The sequence below is a fragment of the Cervus elaphus genome, chromosome 27, assembly GCF_910594005.1.
Source record: "Cervus elaphus chromosome 27, mCerEla1.1, whole genome shotgun sequence".
Classification (NCBI taxonomy): Eukaryota; Metazoa; Chordata; class Mammalia; order Artiodactyla; family Cervidae; genus Cervus; species Cervus elaphus.
The window spans coordinates 49,607,241-49,635,000 of record NC_057841.1 but is presented as its reverse complement, the minus strand read 5'-3'; the positions used below and the strand labels follow the sequence as shown (position 1 = coordinate 49,635,000).

Below are 27,760 nucleotides of genomic sequence, written 5' to 3'. Positions count from 1 at the left end.
AACCCTTTAAGAAATTTTTTTTTTAAATCACCTTTCACGAATTTGCTCTGTGTCTAACATGATAAAGTTTTTTAATGTGGATTTTTCTGTGATAATCTAAAGTGCACACATAAAGTCACAAAGGCACTGATTTTTGCCCAGGAACTACCTTTTCCCTAAGTGTGATATTTGACAAAATTGAGGCTTGAAATGGAAAGGATTGCTACCAAGGCATTTCTGATGGGTTTGCACACACACACAAACACACACACACGCACACGGGTTTATAATTCTATTCGATTGATTCTCTAATATCTAGCCATTTCCCAGACATTTCTGAATAGTCAATTGCTTTTCTTTGTTTGATATGTGTAGAAATTAATAGCCACTGGAAACAACACATTCATGAATATAAAAAAACAATTTTGAGAACATTCCTCAGCCTCAGATCAAATGATATTTAGCAGCTCTGTATAGCTAAAAATAAATTTAAAAGTAGCCCAATTTCTCCCATGCCTGGAAACCACCGATGGGAGTCTATATGTATCCTAGTGAATACAAATTAATCGAGCTAGTTCAACAGCTGATGTGGATGGAGACCTTTGCTAGGTCAGTGTTGTACAACCAGTGAGTACTTAAGAGAATTCCCATTCCTCTTTAACCAAAATAGACACAACTCAGAAAGAGTTTAAAAGCAGTGTCACATCCTAGTGGCTCTGTCAATTTGGGGGGAATTTTTATCTGTTTTTATTTTATGTACAACCCTATCTTTGAGCATTCCCATGAAGCTCAAAGTCTAATAAAATGAGAAAACTTGCAAATAGCAATGACTTATATTTTTAAAATAATGTATAACCCACTCAGAGACAGGATGGGGATCCCACTTTTCATTTACTTAAGACAAGTTTTAATTTCATGTTGCTTGTTAAAATTAGTACTTTGTAATGTATATGCTTAATTTTAATGTTGTTTTTCCTAAGTTTGGAGGTTTTTATTTTGGCTATTGGTGATATTAAAGTTCAAATTATACTATATATGTATTTAATATAAAATAACACATTTAGGGAATAATTCACATGAGACTTCATTTCGATAAAGCATAACTCATTAGAAGTCTCTCTGCATCTAAGCTCTAACTCTGGGTGCAAGTTTTAAAGAAAATAAAAATAAAATTTTATAAATATTCTATAAAAGATTTAAAATGTACATAGTTTTTAAAGAGGTATCAATAATTTGTACAAAATTGTGGTATAATTTGATGTTTAAACTGTTAAAATAGTTTTCGTAGATTTAATGAGAAGATCCAAGTTTCACAATCTGAAATCATCTTTTTGGAACTTTAATTTCCTACCTTGTCCTTAATAGCCAGTATTCATAATTCTTATAAAAATTTTAAGTCAACATTTCAATAAATGTGTATACCCATTAGAAATCTAAATGTATTAGAACATATTGATTTCTTTACTGAATTACCTCTTCTTGATTCTGTATACATGAATAGTCTCTGTAGATTTGTTAAAAACTGAATTTCTCTTCTTTGTCTTCCTCCAATTTTCATGACTGGGCTGGTTCCATTTGAATATGAGTTCCTCCTGGCCTTGGAAGGGGTGAACCAAGGGTGATAGCAAGAGTGGATCAAAACCACAGACTAGACTGCTGTTTGATGTTCAGATGGAAATACGAATGCCAAAAGGAAGGAAGTAAAAGTACAGTCAGGATCTGTGTTCACATAAAAATTCCTCAGTGCCTGGAACTCAGGGCAGTAGAGTCAATAGTTATGTTGGTAATAACACCTCGTCATACTATTGATCTGTTACTAGTCCCTCCCTCACAATAATTAATTTGATACAGATTCCCAGAGAAACTTGTTCGACATCGATTTTCCATATTACAATTTCATCCTCACATTATTCAGGGAAGCATGTAGGTAGTAGGTTATATCATATTATTATTATCCTGTATTGAATGGGAGACAGGTGGGACGTGAAAGGGATGAAAATATATTATTGAAATGAACAAATGTTTGAGTGAAGAATATATTTTTTAAAATTTATCTTGGAATCTTGGGGTCACAAGAATTTCATCCTCATGGTTCCTTTGCCGAGCCTGTAGAAATGATGTTTTAAACACCAGAAAGTGTTAGGGAGTTTGGGCTTTTGTAGGACTTGCTCTACTTTTGGCTGTACATGCTTGTAGGGAAGATCAATTCATGGTCTTCACAATGCAATGCACATTGGAGAAAATCCCAAAATGGTCACTCAATTGACCTATGCGTGCATGCTCATTCGCTCAGTCATGTCCAACTCTGCAACCCCATGGACTGCAGCTCACCATGCTCCTCTGTCCATAAAATTTTTCAGGCAAGATATACTGGATGGGTTGCCATTTCCTCCTCCAAGGGATCTTCCTGACCCAGGGATCAAGCCTGCATCTCTTGCATCTCCTGCATTGGCAGGCAGATTCTTTACCACTGAGCCACTTGGGAGGCCCCAGTTGGTCTGTTTTGGTATTAAGGTACTTGCTTAAGATCAAACTCCAAGAATCCATTCATTTAGCAAAGTATCAAAAATCCAGATGAACCAAAAAAATTATGAAGCCTTGTGATGAAGTGCTTGCTGGTGAGTGGAGTTATTTTTCCCCATGTAACAACTGTTAACTTCCACATGTACATGATAGCATTCATTTGTTTATTTACTCAATTACTCCACAAATATTTCAGAACACGCTCAGTCGTATCTGACTTTTGTGACCCCCATGGACTGCAGCACGCCAGGCTTCCCTGTCCATCACCAACTCCCGGAGCTTACTCAAACTCAGGTGCATTGAGTCAGTGATGCCATCCAACCATCTCATCCTCTGTCATCCCCTTCTCTTCCCAACTTCAGTCTTTGCCAGCATCAAAGTCTTTTCAGAGGAGACAGTTCTTCGCATCAGGTGGCCAATGTATTGGAGTTTCAGCTTCAATATCAGTCCTTCCAATGAATATTCAGAACTGATTTCCTTTAGGATGGACTGGTTGGATCTCCTTGCAGTCCAAGGGACTCTCAGGAGTCTTCTCCAATACCACAGCTCAAAAGCATCAATTCTTCGATGCTCAGTTTTCTTTATAGTCCAACTCTCACATCCATACGTGACTGCCAGAAATACCATAGCTTTGACTAGACGAACTTTTGTTGTAAAAACAATGTCTCTGCTTTTTAATAAGCTGTCTGGGTTGGTCATAACTTTTCTTCCAAGGAGCAAGTGTCCTTTAACACCTACTGCATGCTAGCTATTTCTCCAGGCTCTAGAGATTCAGAGGTAGAATCAATACCAGTCCCTGTTCTCAAGTTACTTTCAATAAAAAAGAGGAAATGTATGAGCTATAAGACAGTATGAATACTGTAGTAATCTAAAACAATACAACATCCAATAAGATTTATATAGCCATATGTCTCTTTAGCCAGTGTTTAATTCAATCATCATTATTGGATAATATCAGTATTTTATTTCTGTGCATATACAGTATAATATAGAATAAGGAAATGTCTTTATAAACTACCTAATAAGTTGGTATGCAGTTTTTTATTTTTACATGAATTTTTCACTCCCATGACAATCATAATTATAGTTTATCAGGAGATTTCTGACCTTTTTCTAAACATAAAGATAAAGCCTTGCTTCAATTTGTCCCTAATACAGATTTAGCAACAGTATTTAGTTCCAGTTCATTTTTTTAGTTCACTATTTTAATTAAGTTTGGCCTTTGTTCCACCTTTCAGCCCTGTTGGTAACTGTTGAGTGAAAGTGAGTGTCAATTGCTCAGTTGTGTCCTATTCTTTGTGATCCCATGGACTGTAGCCCACCAGGCTTCTCTGTCCGTGGAATTCTCCAGGCAAGAATACTGGAGTGGGTTACCATTCCTTTCTCCAGGGGATCTTCCCAACCAAGGGATCAAACCTTGGTCTCCTGCATTGCAGGTGGATTCTTTACCAGCTGAGCCACCAGGGAAGCCCCTAGTAACTGTTATGTTTCAGCAATTTCAAAGAAATTACATTTTTAAATGATTTTTTAAAATCCTTCCTATTAGTGGTCATTAACCTTACTCATAGCAGATATTATACTTCTTTGTAATTAGAGGGACCAAACAAAGTTTTAAGCAGCCAAAATCACCCAGAATCCAGAACCTTTCTCTATAGGTCTCTTTAAAATAAGATCCATGGCTTTAAAGCCAAGTAATATAAGATTAGGGGAATGCCAGTTTGGTCAAAATATTACCTACTCAAAAGTTTAAATGACAGCATTTTGCTTGCAATCCCAGAGTCAAGTTTTGCATATCCTTTTTGAATAACTTCAGTGAAGTTAAGTGATTTGAAATTGAATGCAGCGGGGTAAGCCAGTGAGACAGCTGAAAGCTATTGCAGGTCAAGGAAATCACGTGAAGTAGAGTCATCCTCGATTTCAATCCCTTTCATTGTGTAGAAACGCCAGCACCATTGGACTCTCAATGTGACTGCATCTTGTTATATGTATAGAAGTTTTAAAATCAATTTGATTTTCATTGGTATGATTCTCTAGTGTACTTAATATGCTATGGACGGATTCCTGAGAATAGAAAGAAGCAGTTACACTTCTCATGAATATATAGCAGATGAGGCACTCGGATTTATTATTCCATTCTATTTTAAAACACGCTTATGAATTTTTTTTAAATAAAAGAAGAAAAAAATGTCTAAAAAGCATAGACTGGTAGATCTGAGTTTTAATTTTCTCACCTACTAGGTGACTTTGACTACTTTGGGTCTCATTATACACCTCTAAATTACTACCAACGTTTTTATGAACAATGACTTGATGTATTTAAATATATGTATTTGAAGTGAACTAATCCTCATATTTCAGATATAAATTTCTTTTTATTTATGGAAACATTTTCTTTTTGTGGCTTTTAATAAGGTATATGCAACTCAAGGAGACAGAGAAGGACAATTTAAAACTCTCCAGAAAAAAAAATTAAAAATAGCATTAATTGACAAGTTCTAGAACTCAAGAGAATTCTAAATAAATTCACAATTCACTAATCAAAAAAATTTCATATGCTGATTCAAGAAGCAATGTGTATGCAGCTCACGATAAATTTTGATCACAAACTATAAACCCACCGATATTAATCTTGCTCTTGTTCATTCTTTTTGGTTAATGGAGTTAATATTTAGTTAGCTCATTTTGTAGCATACCCTCTCCAGTGGTATTGATTTTCTTTTCTCTTCTGTTCTGTGACCTCACTACAGTGCCAAAAGTCACAGGGGAGGAGTTTAATGTAGACTTTAACACCAAGAAATTAACACAAGTCCACGTCCCACTGATAGAGGAGAAAATTACTTAACCTAGCTTTCTGTGTAATTGATTTTTTAATGCCTTAATGCAAAATGTTCTTAAAAACCTCTCTAAACCATACTTTGGGCTAAATCTTGATTATTGTTCAAAGTACCAGTTATATAAATTGTAGATTAACTTTGACCCCATCCAAATTGTACCTCTAAGGTAGATTGTTAGGGGAACAAAAAATTAACTTCCAGAAGTCTTAACGTCAGATTATAAAACTAAGATTAATTATGAAAATTCAGTTTTCTTCACAAGTAAAACATACATAAGAGTCTCTCAATCAACAGATGCCAGGCCTGCCTGTGCTGGGGCTGCTGGGAGGCAGAGTGCAGGACCTCAGCCCAGCCCGGAGGGCGTGACAGGACCCCGGGAACTGTGTGCAGACAAGAAGCTTTGCCTACACATCTTGCCTTCTCTTCTAGGGTCCATTCCTCTGCACCAGAACACCTATGGTAGCACATGAGTCCCCATGAATGACAAAAACATGTGGATGAAATTTTTTATTCCTCATCCAAATGTTAGAATGCATGTGTATCTCATGTATAGACACAGCCCCAAACCACAATAGTTTCATTGACTAAATTTACCCTTCAGTGTGCATTTTCTGAAATGTATTTTCTCCAAATGTTTTTCATCAATTGTTGTCAACAACCATCCTGGGGGAACAGAAGGACCTTTCAAAGACAAGCAACTTGCTAACCCCTGGGGCTGCTGGCTGGGGCAAAGCCATAGAGTGCTTGTTGCAGGCTCAGAGGAGACTTTAAAAAGGAGACAGCCAAGATAAGGAGTAGGAAGCAGAGTGGGATTGAAAGGAGAAGGAAGGAGGATGTATTTCCATAGGAGGGCTAGGCAAATGCCAACAATTTTACTCTTCATCCAAATGTCAGGCATTTTATATTGTACCCTCTGTACTTAGATGCCCTGTATACATACAGGATACAGGACTTAAATGAGCTTATTTATTGAATTTAAGTTTAGCTTGAGAACATAATATCTATTTAATCAACTTTTCCTCCCATCTCACAGCCACCAACAAACAGAACAGGTTATCTGACCTACTCATTTGGCTCTTCAAATTAAATGAGCTCTAAAAAATGTAAGATTTTTTTTTGCAGTTGGAGGCCACAGCAGACGTGTATGTGAATTAGCATTTTCATGTCTTGGTTAACATTCAGTGCTATAGTTTTGTTTGTCCCTGGAAGAAATTTTCCAAATGTCAGATAGAAACAAAAATTGAAATAATCACAAACTTCTCCAGTAAACTGAAAATATAGAGTAAATCTTAGACTGTACAATGGATCAAAGTATGCTTTTTTGGTCTGTAGGAATGAGTTAGTACTTGAAAAACATTATGATAATTGGAGTTTCACAATAACATTAATTTGTATTTCTTTCACAAAGCAGATCGGATTAAATGAAGTACAAGCATTTGTGGAATGTATCTGTACCCTTCCCTAGAGCAGAGGCATTGGGGGTTACCTGTATAGCAGGATTCCTCTGCCTTCAGAAAGCAGATTTTCTAGCTGAGGAAGACCAAACTAGTGTAGGGAAGAGTCAGTGGCACTTGGGGGACTTCTGGTTTTGGATGGACTAGTGGGGGTGCACCTTAGGGAAGAGAAACCACCTAAAACAGAGCCAGCAGATGTCTGCCTTGGGGAAAGGGTTTGTGCTTAGTGACAGAGAAATTCAGGTTGGTGGAGCTGGATGGGACAGGGTTACTGGAGAACCTGGAGCGGATCATGCAGTGTAGACCACAGGGGACCACTGCAGGGTCTCGAGCAGAGGTGTGCCATGACGTTTAACAGAAAGTCATTACCATTGTGCCTTGAAATGTAGCACTGGTCAATCTATTGGCTTTTTTAAGGTTTTTTTCCCCCCTTTGGATATTCCAGTTTCACCCTTCATCTGCTATTTACTGCTCATGCCTGCTTTGGCGTGGCGAATGCTCACATCCGTCTCTCTTGTACTTCCAGTTTCTAATGACTGTGTGCGTGAGGGCAGAACCAGGGGTCGGGTGGAGATGTGGGACTGCCTGGTCCCAGAGGACCCTGGAGAGACCAGGGAAGCAGGAACCTTGTGGCTCCAGGCTCTCTGGGCTCCGCTGCACTCAGCAGAAGTGTAGTTTCTCTGATGTGCGATCGTGCTGTCTCTACCCTCTTGTGGCGAGCAGGCTTCACAAGCAACGCCACAAATGTGCATTTGTGTAGACTCATCCCGAGCTGTGGCTCTTTTATGCATTTTATGCCCGAATTATCCATCATTCTCCAAGTTTAAGCTATTTCAACCATTTTCTTTATCATTAAGATCGTATGCCCCCCTCCACCCTGGCCTTTGTGTAACTTTTTTTTTTTTTTTAAGGGAGAATATAATGGGAAGATAGTAAGCATTTTCGTTTTCGGATGTCTCCAAACCCATTCATTAATTTTGGAAAAGTAAAATGCATTTAACCTGATGGAATATTTATAAAAATGGGAAGTTCATTGTCAACTAAATCTCATTTATTTAATCTACTATTAGACTGCTTTCTTTTCTTTTAGCCAGATGGAAAACATTAGCAGTAGTAGTGAACAAACATATCCAGGCTCCCAGAGGTCATTTTTAACCACCATTAACAATCTGGTTTTCACAGATTAGTAATATACAAAAGGCAACGGTCCAGTAAAGGATATACAAAAGGCAACTGAAGCTTCTATGCTCCTTATTTACCTAACATTGACCCAATTTTTAAAACCCTTTGTAAGTGAGACATTTGAACCTTCTGAACTCAAAATTGGCAGATTTTCCTGAGAAGCTGTAACAAAATATCTGTTTAAAATAGACACTGATGTAAAATATTATTAAAACCTCTACAAAGTAGATGAAAACTTTGTTATGTTACCAGTAGATTTGCCTGTTATTTATATAGTTTTCATTTACTACCTATTTGTTTAATGCTTCATAGATATGTAAACTTACTGTGAAGTGGAAAAGATATGCATTTTTACATATCATATATTAATTTTTGAAATTAATTATCTAGTTGAAATGTAATATAAGGTAAATAGTCCACAAAATACATTAATAGGTCAAAAAGAAACTGGTCTATAATGTGATAAGCAAATGGCTTCTAGAGTTGCTTATTCAGAAACTGTCATTTAAATCATGTGTTGAGTGGTTGGGGAAGTTGTAGAATGATGAAATCTCACTATGCTCTGTAGATAGTTACAGAAATGTGTGCACGCTCGTTTCATCTCTTGTTCAGCCTCAACATGTAGATATGAAACATCTATGAGTTTAACTGGTTAGCTGACTCTAAAGTAAACAAAGGCAAAGCTGCACATAATATGAATTTACCTTCATTTTTAAATACCATTTTTCTTGGTTTATGGGGCTTCCCAGGTGGCACTAGTGGCCAATACAGGAAATGTAAGAGACGTGGGTTTGATCCCAGGGTGGGGAAGTTCCCCTGGAGGAGAACATTGCAACTCATTCCAGTATTCTTGCCTGGAGATCTCCATGGACAGAGGAGCCTGGTAAGCAACAGTCCATAGGGTTACAAAGAGTCAGACATGACTGAAGCACCTTAGCACACACGCACGCATTCCTGATGTATGTATGTATGATTTGTGGTCAACCTGCAGGTTACTCTTCTTTTAGTGTTAGTGCTCGGTCATGTCTGACTCTTTGTGACCTGGTGGACTGTAGCCCACCAGGCTTCCTCTATCCATGGAATTCTCCAGGCAAGAATACTGGAGTGGATTGCCATTTCCTTCTCCACGGGATCTTCCTGACTCAGAGATCAAACCTGGGTCTCCTGCACTGCAGACAGATTCTTTACCACTTGAGCCACCAGGGAAGCCTTTCTTTTAGATAATAGTAATTTATAGGAATTATATTGAGATCTGTATGTAAAAAGCTTTGCAGATATTTTCTCATTATTTTACTATATGGAGAAGAAAGCCAAAGTATTAATATTCAAAGGTCTGTAGAGAGAGGCAATGTCCCAGATGAGAGTGAGAATGAGTTTGTGCAAATATGATCTAGATGGTACAGAAAATGGCTGCCATTAAAGAATTCAGGTATGCCCTGGATATTATTAACAATGGGGAGCCAGGGGAAGCGCCTTCCCATAACTCTGCACATACTTGTGAATATTTGTGTATTTGTATTTACATCTGCACACATATGCACACATGCTCATCTGCAGACACATACTCCTGACAGTCATCAGGTAAGCTACAGAATCGCTGTTTATAATATCATGTGGAAGATTTCTCTGTCTGTCCTTGATACCATAGGCTGCTGCTTTGGGAAGAAATTCTTCTTTCCTCTTTGCAGAAATTTTTACCTTCACGGTAAAGTTTTCCAGTATTCCTGCAGGTGCCCAGGACCACTTCCATTCTATTTCTTGCTGAAGAAGGAAAATTAAAACACAATGAGAAGAGAACTGAAATGATCTATCTGATCTGTGTTGTAATTTAGAATTCATGACTGCCCAGGTCCCTTTCAGTGACAGTTGGAAAGACTTTATTGAATACCTAGCATGTGTCTAGCACTGTAATAGGCACTGGCCATACAGAAAAGACAGAGCACTTGCTTCCAAATAGTACGCTGCCTCCTAGGTGCAGAAGGCTGCGAGGGAGCAGCACCAGGGATACAGAAGAGCTAACCCGAGGGAGAGAGGAGGGGCATTCAGGAAACCTCCTCAGAGCACACTTGCTGGACGGCCACATCGCTTTAGATGAAAATGGAAAGCTTAATTAAATTATTTGGATAATTGCAGATAGCAAGTTGAGATTTTTAAAAAATTCTGATAGTTGAATGATTACATTTCCTTGCTTATGTTTTCTGGATTATATAGACTGAATTTATGACTTAGCTATACACTTTCTTGGCTTGCTATCATTCTAGTTAGCACCTGCAAAATAGTTAAGAACAACAATCTAAGCTCTATCCATAATATGGTTTGTATGGTTGAAGACGAGTAATTAAGAAATTATCATAGTTAAGAAATTATCATCAGTAAGCATGTGATTGTTACAAAGTTACATGACTTATTTCACACCGCTCACTTAGGTTGATTTCCTCTTAAACAACGTATCAATTATTAGGAAACCACTTCCCTGGTGGCTCAGAGGGTAAAGAATCTGCCTGCAATTTGCTTTGATCCCTGGGTTGGGAACATCCCCTGGAGGAGGGCATGGCAACCCACTCCAGTATTCTTGCCTGGAGAACCCCATGGACAGAGTAGCCTAGTGGGCTACAGTCCATAGGGTCACAGAGTCGGACACGACCGAAGCGACTTAGCACGCACACACACACACACAGCAGGCTCATATATTCTCTCCCAGGGACACCTAAAGCCTCCTCCCACTTCTTCTTCACTGCCCATTTTGGTGACCCAAGAAGACTGAAGGCTGCTTCTTCTGGTCCTGGGGACCTTCCAATTAACAGCAGGCTTCTTCGCTTCTAGAAACAGAGGGACTCTGATCAGACTTCCACTAGAAATGTCGACTGTTCTACCTCCTCTTTTGCTGTTCTAACAGTTAGCATCGTGGTAAAGACTGGGTGGTGATGGGGGCCAGGATGCGGTGACATCTAGAGTGTGCTTTCGTGGAGCCACCATCGTGGTGTAGGTGGACTCTGACCTCAGTTCTGTCCCTCCAACCCCGCCCCGCCGTGCTTTAGGGGAAGGATACAGGAGCAAATGAGGACAACTCTGGCTCTGAGGACTTCCACTTTGAAGTTATATTAAATGCACTCTTTTGTAGATAGAAAGTGAAAGTAAAAACTTGCAGAAAATAGTCTACACAAAACTAATATTTTTTCCTCCTTTTTTATAAGGTGAGCACACACAGGAGACGAATTCGCCTCATTCACTCAAAAAGGATGTAGAAAATATGGGGAAAGGTAAAGAAAAGTTTTAATTCTGTGGAACTTCTCTTAGCTTTAAAAGACTAAAGAGATAATAGGAGGATATTTTTGCTCTGCACCATATTTTAAGCTTGACAAGCAACATATGAATAATATATGGACCATTGGGTGGATATAATTGAGATTAATGCATACATATCAATCAATACATGACACTGTAATATAATACTTTAAAATAATATATTACATTGATTTATATTCATGGATTTCTGCACAAAATCTATCCTATGTCTATGCAACACTTTTTAAACTAGTAAAATATTTTGTCTTATAATAATAAATTGCCATATATAACAGTTCTCTGGAGAGTTATTTGTAAAGATTAGTAAAATGACTCTTTTTTTTCTTTATTAGAAGAACTTCAGAAGGTTTTATTTGAACAAATAGATTTACGGAGACGACTCGAACAAGAATTCCAAGTGTTAAAAGGAAATACATCTTTCCCAGTATTCAGTAAGAAATCACTTTTATTTCATTGCATTATGATATTTGATAACATTTTTATTAGTCAGTGTAAGTACATGATCTTCCTGTGATCTCTTTAGTATTTGGAAATTTTAGCCTGTTATTTATTTTATCAGCTCACAGATAAAATTTCTTATAAGAACCTTTTGGTATTAATTGTATTGGTAGATATGTTTGTGCATATATATATTGTGTACATTTAAAACATGTATGCAAATATACCCTTAAATATATAGATATATTTAAATAAATATATTAACATTTTTAAAACAAAAGAACTACTCAAGTATTTTTTTCTCTAAGGTAGGAAAAACAAAAGAATAGTTAATTCCTTTTCTCAGATAGTGCTAGAGAGCTGCCTGGTACTTGAAATATGAAGATTTAAAATTTAACAATTCAATATACCTATATTTTATTAATTAAAATTAGTATAATTTTAGTAGTTTGAGATTCTCCATCCATATTTAGCACTAAAATTTCATTCCAGATTTATTGGCAAAAGAAATTATGGCATAAAAACTGTTGGTTCTGCTTGCAGAGTCCTAGAATTTCAGAAAGACCTATGATAGGTGTCCAGATTTCTTAAATTCTCCAGTCATGTTCTGAATCACTCTTAGATAAGTACTGGGTTGACCAAAAAGTTCATCCATGACCAAGTAAATTACAGTAGTGTTTTTCAAACTTTTTGAAGTTTCATTTAGTCATATTCCTTTCTCCAGAGAGAGGAAAGTGGGAAATAAAATAATATGTAAATATATTTACTTTTATTCTGGGACACTTTGAGCATGTCAGTACCCTTTGTTTATTAAACCAAAAATCAGAAAACTCATGTTGATAATTCCTGGGCAAGAGTCACAGGCAAATATCTGGAAAAAGACTTTTCAGTAATTGTGGCAATTTTAATAGTAGGAACACAAAGGTCTGCCAGAGCTTCTCAAATGTAATCGTCTGCACAACTGAAAGACTTGCCCTCTTGGGTAGCAGTTTTGAACAGTACTGGGTTCCTGGTAACATGTCAGACTAACTTACACCAGAATGTTTAGCAGGGATAAAAATGAAGAGGGCTCATGATGGAAGAGAGTTCTAGCCACAAGAAACAACAGAGTTGGCCAAGTTTGGGCTCTGTCAGTGTCCACATGGGAGGTTTGGAGCTCATGATGATACTTGAGTATTTTGAATTTGGAGAATGCTTGCTGTGGCTTAGAATAAGATCAAAGGGAAGAGAATGACCAACAGCTCTAGACAGTGTGTTAGGATCATGATATTTGTAGAGCTAAGAAAAAGAGGAACATAGTAAAAATATCTTTGAGACCTTAAAAAACAGGTGCTTCCAAAGGATCCAGGATCCTCCAGTTTCTAAAAAAAATGTACCTTAAGAACGACTGTACAGATCCTTGCAGCAGTGAGTAGACACTGAGTGATTTGTGTCCCCTCTAAGCTGATGTTTATCTAATTGTTGAGTCTGCAGATCCAGCAGACTGGATCCAGACCCCAGTGAGTCCCCAGAGTGTCTGCCTAACTCCCTGTGAAGCCAGGATAGCCATAATTTTTCCCACTAATAGAAGTTGATCAACTGTTTTAAGGAATTGAGACTCCCCTGGCAGCACAGTGGTTAAGACTCTGTGCTTCCACTGCATGGGGCATGAGTTCAATCCCTGGTCAGGGAACTAAGACCCTACATGCCATGGCACAGCCAAGAAAAAACAAAATCATTTTAAGAAATTAAGTAATTTACACATTTCTTACTAATTATTATAAAACATGTAGATGTTTCTGTTTTTTTCAAAAGTTGGGATCCCAGTTTCCATTCAGACCCATCACTCATCCTTTTGTTGTGAATTAGGATGACTCCTCTGTGTTGCCACGTGTATGAAGCACTTCGATTAAACAACAGAAAAGTTTTACTCTTTTTTATCTGCAGTGTACTCCACTGACCAAGGAAGTGGTGTGGGTACCCAAGTTTGAATAATGCGTGGTTTAGACCCACCACAAAGAGGCAGTTAATTTCACACCAGTGAAAATAGCAAATGCCCATTATGTGCTTGTTAACTAGACGTGAGAGTTTGTGAGGCTGGCGGACAGATTTAGATTCGCTCAGGTGGAGAGGGGAGGACGGAACTTTGTAAAGCCACATCAGAAGGAAGCAGAGAGGAAACCCAGCCAGAGCGTTTCACCAGGAGGTGGATTCAGTCAGGACAGTTCAAATCTAATTCCCTTAGAACACTGGGGACATAGGCTGTTATCACCTGTGACTTAACGATTCCAGGCTCAAAATCCCCTGAGCTACTTTGTAGCTCTGCTACCTCCGGTTGTAGGACCTCGGAAACTGGAACATGGGCCAGGTAATCCCAGTCTCATAGAAAGATGAGGACTATATGAGAGGATCCACGTGAAAGTCCGAGAACATCCCTAGCATAGGATAAGTGCTTGATAGCATCAGCAGTGACAGTGATGGTGATGAAGAAGCAGGAGGAGGAAGAGGAGATTATTCATTAGCATTGAGTTCTTGAAAAGCATTTGTAGAATACAGAGCATGGTGGTTAGTAGCTGGGTCTCCAGGTTTGGACCTCGACTTCCCCACAGAGTGACCTTAGACAGATTTTTTACCCGACCTCCTTTTCAACTGTGGAACAATACTAGCACCCACTTTGTGGCATTGCAGAGAGGATTAAAATGTATAAAGTGTTTAGCATAGTGACTGATCCATAGTAATGTGAGTCGTTGTTACTATCACCATTTTAAGTGTAATACTTATGTTCCTAAAAGGGCTTTATGGTAAAGCAGCTGATATTAGAAAGCAGAACTTCTAGAGCTTTATCGGGCTGTAGTTATAGAGGATGGGACAGGCAGCGAACCTGGTTTTGATACAAGACAATTCCATTTAGTTGTCCAACTGAGCAGACAAGCAAAGAGAAGTCAGGAGGGGATCCTCAGGAAAGGTGGGAGAAATGTAATCTAGAATTGGGTAGAAATAAGAGTTGGAGGAAATGGATGAGGAGGAGCTTCACCTCTGTCAAGGTCATTGAGGTGATAGTGGCACAGCTGGTCCCATGTCCTGCAGTGACATCCTGTGTTTAATTGGACAAGAGTGAATGGTCAGAGGCCCTGCCCCCAGCATGCCACCAGGCTCTCCCACTGAGGACCGGTCTGATCATTGTTGCAGCTGCAAATCCAGTCATCATTTTGTCATGACACTGTATCTGCCTTCCCTAGTGAATCTCTCCTTCCTCCCTTCTCCAGCACCTGGCACCTACCTTTATGACAGCATTCAGGCCTTTGCTGTAGCTTTTCAGTCATTTTACTGTCTTGCCACTAGCCATCAGTGTAACCTCAGAGCCTAGCCCTGACCTGGGACCTGCCAAAAGGTTGCTGGATGAGGTCACCAGTGGAGAAGGCCCTCACCCCGCCTCCCCTCTCTCTCATGTCACTGCTGCAGGGGGTAACCCTAGGTCCTCACCTCTCTTCCCCACTCCAGCTCTTTCTGCTTGCTGCCATTAGCCCAGCCTCCCTAAAAATCTACTTTGGTGCCACATCTTCCACCCCCTATAGTGATTCTCTGTTGCTGATCATATTGCAACTAATCTGACTCCTGACTCACCCCATCCACCCTGCTTATTCCCACTTCTCCCCTGTTCAGCTCGTTACCCCACGGACAGCCCTCATCCCTCACTTTCCACCTCTACACCTCTTGCTTCTCTAGTCCAAAAACCCCCCTCGTCTAGGTGCGCCTCATCACTTGGAACATTGCTCAAGTTCCGCCACCTCCAGGAAGCCTTCCCGCTCTTGCAGTATGCACTCTTTGCTGAAGTCCTAGTTCCACTGGTGTTTTGTGTTAGCTTCTCACTGATTTTTTCACCCTCCGCCTGACAGTATTGTAAATAAGTTGAGGAAAGAGTCTTTGTTGCTGTCCACCCAGCAAATTGTGGGCATATAGCGTACTCTCAATCAATGGTTGATGTAAGTTTTGGTGTCATATTCAAAAAGATTAAAGCTCATAATGAAGATGAGATTGGATCACTGATAAAGGAGACTAGTGAGGACTCATGAATTGAGTCCTTAGATTTGCAGATATGATGACAAATTCATGGCACTGAGAGAACCAAGTAGAAAGGCCAGTAGTTTACAAGGAAGCGCTAATGACTGAGGCTTTGTGAAAAACTTAGCTGGTAGGTGTTAATCATGTCATCGTTTTAGATTTTTATTTAAAAATCTGTTTTCCGAGTTCCTTTTAAGATTACTTAGAAGACCCAACTACATTTCGTCTATCCAAATATGGTCATCCCATCTTTCACCTGTGACTGTTACTAAATTCATTCTAAGATCGGTAGAATCATAGAATTCTTCTTTGCTCACTCTTTGTATAGTGCCCTCTGGAGAAGGAGGGAAGGGAGTTTCTAAAACATGGTACGGACCAAAGTCTCTATTATCCTTTAAAAGCAGTGACAACAAAATGAAGGCTGTGTAAATGAAATAAGCCCCCAAGCTTATTGCTTGATAAGTAGGCTCTACTGGGGGAATTAGATCTACCATATGAGTCCTCTTATTTCTGGTGCCAGGAAGGTAGGCTGGGTACTTCTTGTTGCTATTTGAAAGATTGTTTGGCTTTTCAGACGGTCCGTGTTTGCAGAACACAGGTGTTGCCTCTGTGTTTGGCTGGCAGACTGCCTTCGGTGCTTTTTCTGCCACCTCCTTTTATGCTGTCATCTTCCCAAAAATAGTTGGGCTTTAAGTAAATCTCATTAGAGAAATAAGCTTACTGCTTTTTCCATCTCCAGTTAAATTGTGCCTTCATCGCCTTAGAACATAGCAAACTTTTTAGTTTTTTTCTTTTGCCAGTTAGCAATCTTTATATCTCCCAAGTTATGCTTGTTGTAGAAGAGTTTAAGTATGCAGAAATATAAAAGAAAGAAAGTAAAAAATCACCCATAATCTTGTCACCTAGAGAAAACCAATGTCAACATTTTGGAGTTTCAGCCTTTCTAATGCATATTAAATCATTTTTTAAACAAAATAAAATATTACACACACTATTTTTTTAATCTTCCTTTTTTCCGCTTAATGTGAACTTCTTTTCTTGACTTCCCAGCAGTCTATAAATGTAGTCTTATATTGGACATTAAAGTTTATCCAAGTTTTAGACATCATTGTTACTAAATCTTTGCACAAATCCATGATCATTTTCTTAGGATAAACTCCTGAAAGAATTGCTGTGTCAAAGATATGATCTTTTGAAAGCTCTTGCAAAATTTTATGTTGCTTTCTCAAAAGGTTGTACTAATTCATATTCCCATCCTTGAAACACCACGTATCATCTTTTCTTTAGATCTTTGGTAACTTAAATGGAAAAAGTGGTTCCTCATATTATTTCCTTTTCTTTCATTGCTGAGGATATTGAACACTTTGCCTATCTGCCATCCCTTTGTACATGTTGTGAATGCCCATTATATTCTTTCCTCATATTTCTTTTGATGTGTTCATTTTCTTATGGTTTGTGTGAACTCTTTACATACTAAAGTATTAATTCTGTATCATGTTGCAAATTTTTTTTTGCTTCAATTCATTTTAAAATGTTGACTTTGGTGTTTTATGTTCACGTTTGTCACATCAAAGCTTTAAATTTTTTTCTAATCAAATCTATCAGTCTTTCTGGCTTGCTTTTTGTCTTTGACAGCTTTCCTCAATCCAGTTTTATAAAAATATTCACCATTTTTCTATCACTTTAATGGCTTTTTTTTTTTTTCATTTTAATTTAAAGAATTGTATTGTATGCCATCAGAGAGCCATGAGCGTGAATTAAGTAAGGGCTAGTTACCATCATTCCACTCTAAATTGCCCTTAGCTCTTTCCTCCTCCAAAATCAGACTCTCCTGGGATTCCAGGGAGGTGGCACAGCCAGCTTCAGGCACGCTTCATTCCCACCCACCTCAGTTCCCCCCCTGATCAGAAGCACTGAGGAGCTCGAAAGGGACAGAGGAAGCTGCCAAGGCTCAGAGGGCAGGTCTCGTCTTCACAGATGGATGCCTGCTTGGGATGACTCTGGCCTCTGGAAAGCACACTGGTCTTCTGAAGGTGTCTGGCCCAGGCTTGGGGCCACGGATGCTGGTGGAATGCTGGTTCCTATTGCCTTGTGCCCAGTCTATGGGCTTTGACCCACCTCCAGAGCATCCTGAGGTGGCGGGTGGATGCCAGCCCCTCATACAGTCCCTGACTCCTAATTGTTACCAGTGCAAGTCAAAATTACCCACTCCCCATCTACCAGCACAGGAAAGAGAACTGGGTGTCTGAAGCCCAACCAAGTCAACTCACCTTGTCATCAAATCTTAAAGCACTAGAGCAGGAAAGGGCCTTACAGAGCACATCGTTCTGTACCCTTGTTTGTTCGGATAAGGGTCTGAGCCTGCAGAGCCGGGTAACTGTCATTCCAGGCGGATCCAGACCTTCTGGTGGATATTTCAGTGCTCTTTTCATTCCTCATTCATTAACCAGCCCCTGCCGTGTGTCAAGCACTGTGGTGGGCTTTGGAAGTTTTAGAAGTGTCTAAAATATATCTGCCTGCCCTCACTGTTTCACTCAGAGACACATGTATAACAGCTAATCATAGTACAAACTGTGGATGCATTAACAAAGGTATGTGTAGAGTACTGGAGGAGTAGAAGAGAAGAATGACCGATTCTGGCAGGAGAGGGCAGGAGACTCAGAGAACATTGTGGGAGACATAACATTCGAGCTTAAAGAAACAGGAGAGGTTTGCTAGAAGGGCAAGGCCATACCAGCGGCGATCACACGGTGGCCGGGAGTACAATGCATGTGTGAAGACAAGCGTGGTTTGGCGGGTGACGGGGCGCAAGGAGCTTCCTCCACCCTCTTTGCTGTAGTCAGCTGTTCCCCACTGTTCCCCACTCAGCCTCCACGTTTTAGCGGAGTGCTGATCACATCTCCTCCCCCTTCCCTCGCCCTTCACCCTCCATGGGAATCAGGCCTCCTCATTTAACCCTTGCACAGTCCTACAGACTTACCTCTATTACAGTGACTTTCCCATCACGTTCTGAGATGAGAATAGGAAATGGGTCTTTTAAAAAATATATGTTATAAAAAGCAAGACTGTGGAGACGATAAAAAGATCAAGTCTGCTAGAGATGGAGTGGAGGGGAACAGTGAATAAGTAGAGCATGGAGGATTTCAGGGCAGTGAGAATATTCTGCCCAATATTGTGAGGACAGAGACATGTCACTATATACTTGTCCAAACACATAGACTGTACAACACCAAGAGTGAATCCTAAGGTAAACTATGGACTTCAGGTGATAACGGCATGTCAGTGTAGGTTCATTCTTGGTGGTCAGTTCTGGTGAGTGATGTTGGTCATGGGGGAGTATGTATAGGAAATCTCTGTAGCTTCTTCTTAATTTTGTTGGGAACCTAAAACTGCTCTATTGTTTTTAAAGTCTCTTAAAATTAAAATAATTAAATTTAAATGTCTTAAAAATTATTAAAAATACGTGCTTGAGGTTGGGAAATGAATTCAAATATTATAGAAAGATTTGTTGTTCAGTTGCTCAGTCCTGCGTGACTCTTTGCAAGCCCATGGACTGCAGCATGCTAGGCTTCACTGTCCTTCACTATCTCCCAGAGTTTGTTCAAACTCATGTCCATTGAATCGATGATGCCAACCCTCTCTCCTCTGTCACACACTTCTCTTCCTGCCTTCAGTCTTTGCCAGTATCAGGGTCTTTTCCAGTGAGTCGGCTCTTCGCATCAGGTGGCCAAAGTATTGGAGTTTCACCTTCAGCATGAGTACTTCCAATGAATATTTAGGACTGATTTCCTTTAAGATTGACTGGTTTTATCTCCTTCCAGTCCAAGGGACTCTCAAGAGTCTTCTCCAGTACCATAGTTCAAAAGCATCAGTTCTTCGGTGCTCAGCCTTCTTTATAGTCCAACTCTCATATCCGTACATGACTCCTGGAAAAACCATAGCTTTGACTAGATGGACCTTTGTCAGCAAAGTGATATCTCTGCTTTTTAATATGTTGTCTAGGTTTATCATAACTTTTCTTTCTTCCAAGGAGTAAGTATCCTTGATAGAAGTCAAAAAATAAAAAGAACAGTGTTTTTAGTTTCTAAGTATCCAGAATCTCATGAATGGTAAAGGGTTTATCACCTTGAAAGTGATGGGAAACCATCACGGACTTTTAAGCAGGAGAGTGAAAGGGATTTGAAGAGGAAGGAGGTGGAGGCCAGATGGTTGGTTGGGAAATTTTTCAGGGAAGAGGTGTCTGCATTTGGGAGGTAACAATGACAAAGAGAGGAGAGGTTGGAGGTGGAATATACAGGACTCAACACCAGCTGGGTGCCGAGATGAAAGGAAGAGAAGAAAAGATGATGACAAAGTTTCTGGTTTCTTCAAGGCCCTTCCCTGGCCATCCACCACAGATTCGTATGAGATCAGGTCAATTTCTCAATTAAAGCTGGAAAATCTGAAGTTAGCCAAGTCCCCATTTTAAAAAGATCACATGGAAAAGATGAAACAGCAAGATACACATTAAGAAGTCATTCCTTTCTGGAAATACAATAAAAATGTCAATATGTAGAATGGCAAAGATATTTTGCACAATACCTCTTAAAGATCCTTCCTTCCTTCTCTGATTGAGGCATATGTGTATGCATGGTAAGTTGCTTCAGTCATGTCCAACTCTTTGCAACTCTCTGGACTGTAGCCCACCAGTCCCACCAGAATCCCATGGACAAAAGAGCCTGGGAGGCTAGATGGGGTCACAAAGAGTCGGACGTGACTGAGTGACTAATACAGTCTCAGAATTTACTATTTATTCTGATTAAACCACAGTCTTGGAGAAAATATGTCTTCAAATAACCATGGCACAGAGAGCTCACCCAGGTGCTCCGTGATGACCTAGACGGGTGGGCTGGTGGGGAGTAGGGTTTGGAGGGAGAGTCAAGAGGAGAGGGATAAATATATATTCTTATGGCTGATTCACATTGTTGTACGGCAGAAATCAACATATTGTAAAGCAATTATCCTCCAATTAAAAAATTTTTGTAAAAGGGGGAGTGTTTCTATGGGAATGTCAGTAATGTACTATACCATCAATATGCTAAATATACCAAAAGTAGATTTTGCATTTTAATTAATTTCTTTCTCTGTTTCTCGCTCCTTCCAGATAATTTCCAGGATCAAATGAAAAGGGAACTAGCCTACAGAGAAGAAATGGTGCAACAGTTACAAATTGTAAGATGCATTTCTACTTAAAAAATAAATGCAAGGTGATGGGTTTGTTTTCACAACCACCTGATGTGTATGAAGCTGCTCTTGTATTTTGCCTTGAAATCCTTTGGTCCACTTACCTCTCCGCTGGTTTAGATGCTAATTGCCAAGAGATTTACTTAGATGCAGGATAAACAGATGTGTCAGTATGTTTCCTCTAACTGTAACTACCTACCATGTGTTAATAGACAGATGTGTACATCGTCTCTGAGAGTGAACCAGAGGTACCTGCATCGTCTTCCACTGTGCAAACCTCCGAACATAGTGCTGGGCTGCGCCAGAGGCCCAGGAAAGGGCCATTGTCTTTGTCTTCCCCCTCCTTCCACCACCCAGACCTGAGCCAGGCCCACCACTGTCAATAGAACTTAGTATAAACACAATTCATCAATTAAATTCCCTTGAAGGATGATGAAAAGAAATGAATTATTTCCAAATGAAGTATGTTACTCACTCTATCCTAATCGTGTCTGAAAGTGGACACTGACTAAGATCTATTGATACAGAATCAGGGAAACAGGAAAACATCTACTAATTAATGGTGTGAGATTTTTGTTTTTGTTTTTCTTTTTAGAGTTGTTTTTTTCTTTTTTCTGTTTTCCTCACCCTTTTTCCGCATGCAGACACATCTGGTATTATTTATTAGTGCTTTGAAAGCCATCTCCCAAGCTTCCTCATTTTCATAAGTACAATGGGGAAATAATTTCTGCTCAGTTTTTGTAAGATATTTTTAATCATTTGGGTAAAGACATAACACTGATTCTTAATGTTATTCACAGCATGGTTGTTATAATTTGGGTTGTTTGGCGTTTCTGAGCTGGTCCCCACTATCCTTCTACCATGAAATGTTTGTCTACGCAGACTCGCCTCTCTTGTCTAGAGAGCCAGGCATCTAGCTCTCTGTCAAGATTATTTAAGAAAGATGGTTATTGATGTTTCCTTTCTGCGTGGGAGAAAATCGTGCTTGCTTTAATGGAGATTGCCGAGAGTCATTTTTGAAAGCATCCTTGTATTTCACGATGTTTTCCCCCATTCTGAGGGCTCTATTAAAAGTGCTGCTAACTCTAACCCTCCTTCTGAGGTTTTCCTGGATCTCAAGTGCTGGTTAACAACTCTCAGTTCTGAAAACCACCTCAACCTAAGATCTTCTTAAACAGGATCTTTCTTCTTGTTTGGGTTTTGGTCATGTTAGTTTCACTGGAGAACAGAAGCATTTTCTTAATCAATTGACCACTAAACACCCCCCCACAAAAGTTTAAAAAAGAAAAATATCTACTGTTCTTAGCTTTTGATACCTAGATAATAAGAGCTGCTCGTTAGTTGCTGTGAATTTATGTATTGCTTAATTTGCCCAAAGAAAGACTAATAGACTCAGAGGTTCAAGGATATAAAATTTTAAGACTTTACTTATTTTACATAGGATACAGTTTTCAGACTCTTAAAACAAAACTTGCCATACATGCAATCAAAAATCTGTGACTCCTGGGTGGTGATGAACATAGCAAAATGGGTATTAGGAAAGGAAACAAAATAATTATTTTAGTGCTAGTTATTAAGGCCAGTTATGCAACTTTAGTGTCTTAATTTTCTTTGACATTTGGTTTCACTGGTAAAAGAGGACGTGATATTGCATCCATGTAATAAGCAGACAGTATTAATAAAGGAAAAAATGTCTCATGTCTTTTGAGATATTTGGTATGTGGGATGGTACAAACTGGTATTACAAAATATCTTTATTATATTGTATTGTGAAATATTCTATCATCATGTAGTCATTTATCTAGATAAGTATTATTAATTCATGTTCCTCTAGATAGTAAATTTTCCTGATTGCACATTAAATTCTTTGGGAGGAGCTGGAATGTTTCCCCCCGACCCTTGTAGGTCCCATGTAATTCCTGAAATCCACAAAAGCACATCTACACTGCCAACATGAAAACTGGTGAAATAGGCATGATTTGTTCCTTCTGCTTCTTCCCCTCCTTTTGTGTCCCCTATCCTGAAATGTCCAGGTCTTAATGTTGCCTTCAACACCAAGCATGGTGTCTAATATCAAATAGCTATCAGTAGACACTGCTGAATTAATCACCACCCATGGATGCCCCTGACTCTGATAATCTTATGTGGCCATCCTCTTAATTCTTTTCCAGATTTTCCTGACTTGGTCCTGATTTCCCCAAATATTTTTTTGTGCTGGGTAACTACTACCAAAACTATTAAAAGGTTTAGTAGAGAATTGTGCATGCGTGCTCAGTCATATTCGACTCTGGACGGTAGCCCACCAGGCTGTTCTGTTCATGGAATTTTCCAGCAAAATACTGGAGTGGGTTGCCGTTTCCTACTCAAGGGGATCTTCCCCACCCAGGGATCAAACCTGAGTCTCTTGCATCTCCTGCACTGGCAGCGGATTCTTTACACTGCACCACCTGGGAAGCCCCACTAGTGAGCTTATGTATTTACTGCACTGTCCTTGTGACTAACAGATACAAGCTTTAAGGTCTGCAAACTGGAGTTCGAGATTCATCCTATATAGTTCATTGTATCAGTTTCTAAACCAAAGAGACCTCCTGAAGGGCCAGCCTAGTATCTTGATAGGTATGTGATAAGGCACAAGTGCTTTAATAAGCATGAAATGCAGCTGTAAATCATAAAATGCTATGCCAGTATGAATAATCAATTTAATGGCATGCTCTTTCCCAAAGTAGTACCTCTGTTACAGTGGAACTATTGGCTAAAAATACATTTGTGCAAGAAGGACTTGTGTTCACACTATACCATCTGCTTTAGAATTGAGGCAGTGGACTCGAGATTTCTTGAATGGAAACTTATTCTGTCCCTTATTCAGCTTGTATTTGCTAGAGTACCTGGAGAAAAGTGTCTTTAGAATTATATCTAAATCAAGAAGTTGTTAGGTATCACAATTATTGACTTTCTCAATATTTTTAGTGTAGTGCTCTAATTCATCACTAAATGTGGATACATACTTTGTTCCTTGAGAACAGAACAATTCACCAAAATTATTTTATTCATTTTTGCTTAAATTATTTTATATTTAAAGTGTATAGAACATATGTTACAGAATAGTCATTTACCTGCAGAATAGGCTTCTTTTCCTTTAAATGAGATGAAAACCTACTGTATCCTGCAGTCATAGAAAATTCAAATATATTAAAACCATCATATTTTGTAACAATTCCCATAGACCCACAATGCATTTATCCTATGCTGTTACACAGTGTTCTTATTCAAGATTATATTGAAAGCATCTTGGGTATCATTGCCATAGAAAGAAAACTTATGAATTTCTTTGGTGCCTGCATTTTTAGATTCTCTGCTGACTGTAATTTCTATACCATTGCTTCCTTTTCCAGTTTGTTAAATGCAAAGTTATGGTGACTATAGATTCAAATGATTGATTCTCTTTGTACATTTATAAATGAATATGCATTATTTCAATGTGAGATTTAAAGCATATGCAGTTTATTTAACATACCTGGGCCACAAGCTAATTTTTTTTTTTACAAGTAGCTTAAAATTCGAGTTTTACAGTTCTTAACACAGTTTATGTTATAGTCCCCCACCCCTGCCTTGGGTTTGCAAATGCTTAAAATGTTTTCGTTACCAAACTAGATTTATTCATATAAACAAAGAAATATGTTCCTCTTGGTATGAATCAAAAATGTTTTTAGAATTAGCAAGTTCATGAAGATGTTTATTACATTAAATATAATAAAGAGCAAAAGATTTCTCATTCACAGGTGAATTATGATTCTAGGGAAAAAGTATTCAATTTGTAAACCAAAACCATCATCCTTTAGGATTAAGAAGAAAGTGAAAAAACCATTACAATGTTATATGTAGTTTTTTAAAAAATTTAAAGAAGGAAATGAAGGTATTTTACTAAGTGTATGACATTGTTTTAAAGATTTTTACTAGTGTATGGTTGATTTACAATATTGTGTTAGTCTCAGCTGTACGGCAAAGTAAATCAGTTATACATATACATATAGCCACTCCTTCTTAGATTCTTTTCCAATATAGCCCATTACAGAGTACTAAGTAGAGTTCCCTGTGCTATACAGTAGGATAAAAGCATTTTTAGTTATCCCTATTAGTTACCTATTTTATATATAGTAGTGTGTATATATCAATCTCAATCTCCCAATTTATCTCTCCCCATTTTTAACCCCTGGTAAGCATAAGTTTCTTTCTACATCTATAACAGTTTATAACCTTTTGATTAAAGTTTTTCCAAGTACTAGAATATAATATAATTTACAACATGAGCCGAGATTACTATGTCTTGATAACCTTTTTTTTTTTTATTGCTAATTTGGAAACACTTTTTTTTAAGCAAGTACATATATGTAGAGACTACTACCCTTAGGTTTGTTCAAGGCATGTCATAGTTGAAGGCACAGTTGTTGAAGACATTAGTCATAGTTCTTGAAGAACATTGTGAAGCTGCAACAGAAAACACACAATAAATGGCTAGACTCAGATTCACATCCTTTGAACTTGCTGGATCGCTACTAAGGGGCGCATAGATTAAGGAAAGAAAAACAAAAGCTTTAAAATGTGCTGGTCTTTAGGTGCCCTCTGCTGTTTCTCCAGAATGCTACAGTCACTCACAGCCAAGGGGAACCGGTCTCAAAGATCTTCATTCAAAGCCTCAATTAACGTCATGTTAGTCCAATGGATTTAGTACTAATGTTTCGTTCACTGTGGACTTGTAAAAAAGCAGTTTACAACTCTCTGATGGTGTGAGCGCTGTGCTTCCTTGCAGGGAAAGGAGCAGTGACAGGTCTTTATCTTTGTTGTAGGAGTGTTCCCTCTTTGGCAAGGACACAGTTCTTCAGAGTTATACGGTCTTTTCTTGGAGGTGCTCCAGGATTGACTAGGATGGGAACTTGCCCAGATTTCCACTCTCTGAACCTGCAGAGTTTTTTAAACATATGTCTTACATATTTTTAAAAGGTAGATCAAACACTTTATTTTTAGAAAATATCTCTGGTTCCCTAGAGGATTTTGATTTTGTGACTACATGTGTAACACATCAGAGGACTTGATCTAAGTCTGCACGTCTTTGGAAGATGCCTTAAGATTCTCCAGGAGATAGGCTTTGACTAAAGTGGGTCCTCTTCCAATTATTGATCTATTGCCTTGCATCTTGACAATGCAGTCACTTGTTTCTAAGTTATAAATCCTTTTTCACCTCTTTCTCTTTTTGAGATGTAGATCCACTTTAATGTCTGAGCTCAGGCTAACTCTCTCTTGGCACAAACTAGGAAATTATCCTTTTTGGCAAAATCTCAATACTTTTGATATACTAGAGCCAACTAGGTAATTTAGAAGTCACATAATAACTTTCAGAGGTTTTTGTCCATGGTGATTTCCAAGCTGATCAAGATGAAAAGAAAGCTGTTATGAATTCTAATATGTGAGGTTTACATGGCGTAATTATCTTAAATGGAGCCTCTAAGGTCATGAGCTTCCCAAGTTGGGGAATACAGAACCTGACGCACCACCAATCATAAAAATGCCCATTATTTGATGTATCATAAGAAAGGAAAGCTTCTAGCTATTATTCTAAGATGCCATCAATTATAGTACAGCCAATTTCAGAAATGTTAAAATGTGAGGGAGAGAAGTGTATCTTAGAATCAATGAAATAGGGTAGTTTCCATGAGCAATTGGGCTGTGTGCTAAATATATTCTTTATTTATCATTCATGATTGGAATTAATAATTCTCAGCTCACAACGTAGGATTAACAATTCTTCACACAGATCTAAATTTCAGTCTGGAGATTTGAGGATCAAATGTTATTTGGAAATATCATTTTTTCCCGAGTCCTCTTAAAGAATTTCCTTATCAGCTTCCCGTCTTAATGAAATGCTGCATTGCTGTTTCTGAAAAAAAGAGAAAGAGAAAGGCATTCCAACTTAGATGTGAAAGTGGTGCCCTTCAGGCAGTTTCTGTAGGTTAGGGTGAGTAGTTTACTGGCTTTGATGAGATGGCTCATGGTGATATTAACTTATCTCATGTAGTGCCTGGTACAAAAGATACTTACTAAATCTTTGTGGCATCTAATCTTGATGTTGAGAATGCTTTCTAAATGCAAGAGTGACCCAAATGCATTTTATTAGGTAATTCTCTATACCCCAAGGTTTACATCTTTTCCACTTGTTATCCTAAATAATAGAATTCCATTCAAGGCTCTCTGATAGCATTCATCTAAAGAGAAAGGTGATCCATGTATTTTGGCATATTGTTTCATACACCATAGTGGAAAATCAGGGTTCAAGTATGTCTCTGTTAATAGCAGGTATAGCGTAACACGGAGTGAAAAGAAGAGGTAACTAGAGTAGGTCCCTGTGTGACTGTTCTTGTCATAGTTACCTAGCTGACCTTAGCTCTTGTCCTAAAATATGAGATGAGGACACTGAACTTTTTATGGTCCTATATGAAGCAACTTCAGTGCTGCTATTATGCCCTGTATCAGATGTGTTTCTGTCGTATACACCCATGTTGTCGTTGTGTATCTAGACACTGAGACAGTTATTTTAGTTTTCTCTCTCCTTTTCATTAAAAAGACTATTTGCTTTGACAAACCGGTTATTATGGCAAACTGGTCCAGTTAATCTTAGTCACTAGCATCATTGTAGATGTGTAGCTCCTTCCCGTTAATAAAGGTTCATATTTATGCACTGGTAGATCAGGAGAGCAAAACATAAATACACTGGGAATGTGAGGAATG

General features: G+C 38.6%; 1 protein-coding gene across 2 annotated transcripts in view; it reads left to right on the top strand.

Moving 5' to 3' along the window:
- SKOR2 (SKI family transcriptional corepressor 2) overlaps positions 1–27,760 on the top strand; it is a 54,298-nt gene that overhangs the window by 19,308 nt on the left and 7,230 nt on the right. For both annotated transcript variants that reach the window (XM_043889234.1, XM_043889235.1), the window contains 3 exons: positions 11,167–11,232; positions 11,611–11,709; positions 20,901–20,968. In XM_043889234.1, coding sequence (XP_043745169.1) covers positions 11,167–11,232; positions 11,611–11,709; positions 20,901–20,968 — 233 coding nt within the window. The remainder of the gene's footprint in view (positions 1–11,166; positions 11,233–11,610; positions 11,710–20,900; positions 20,969–27,760) is intronic.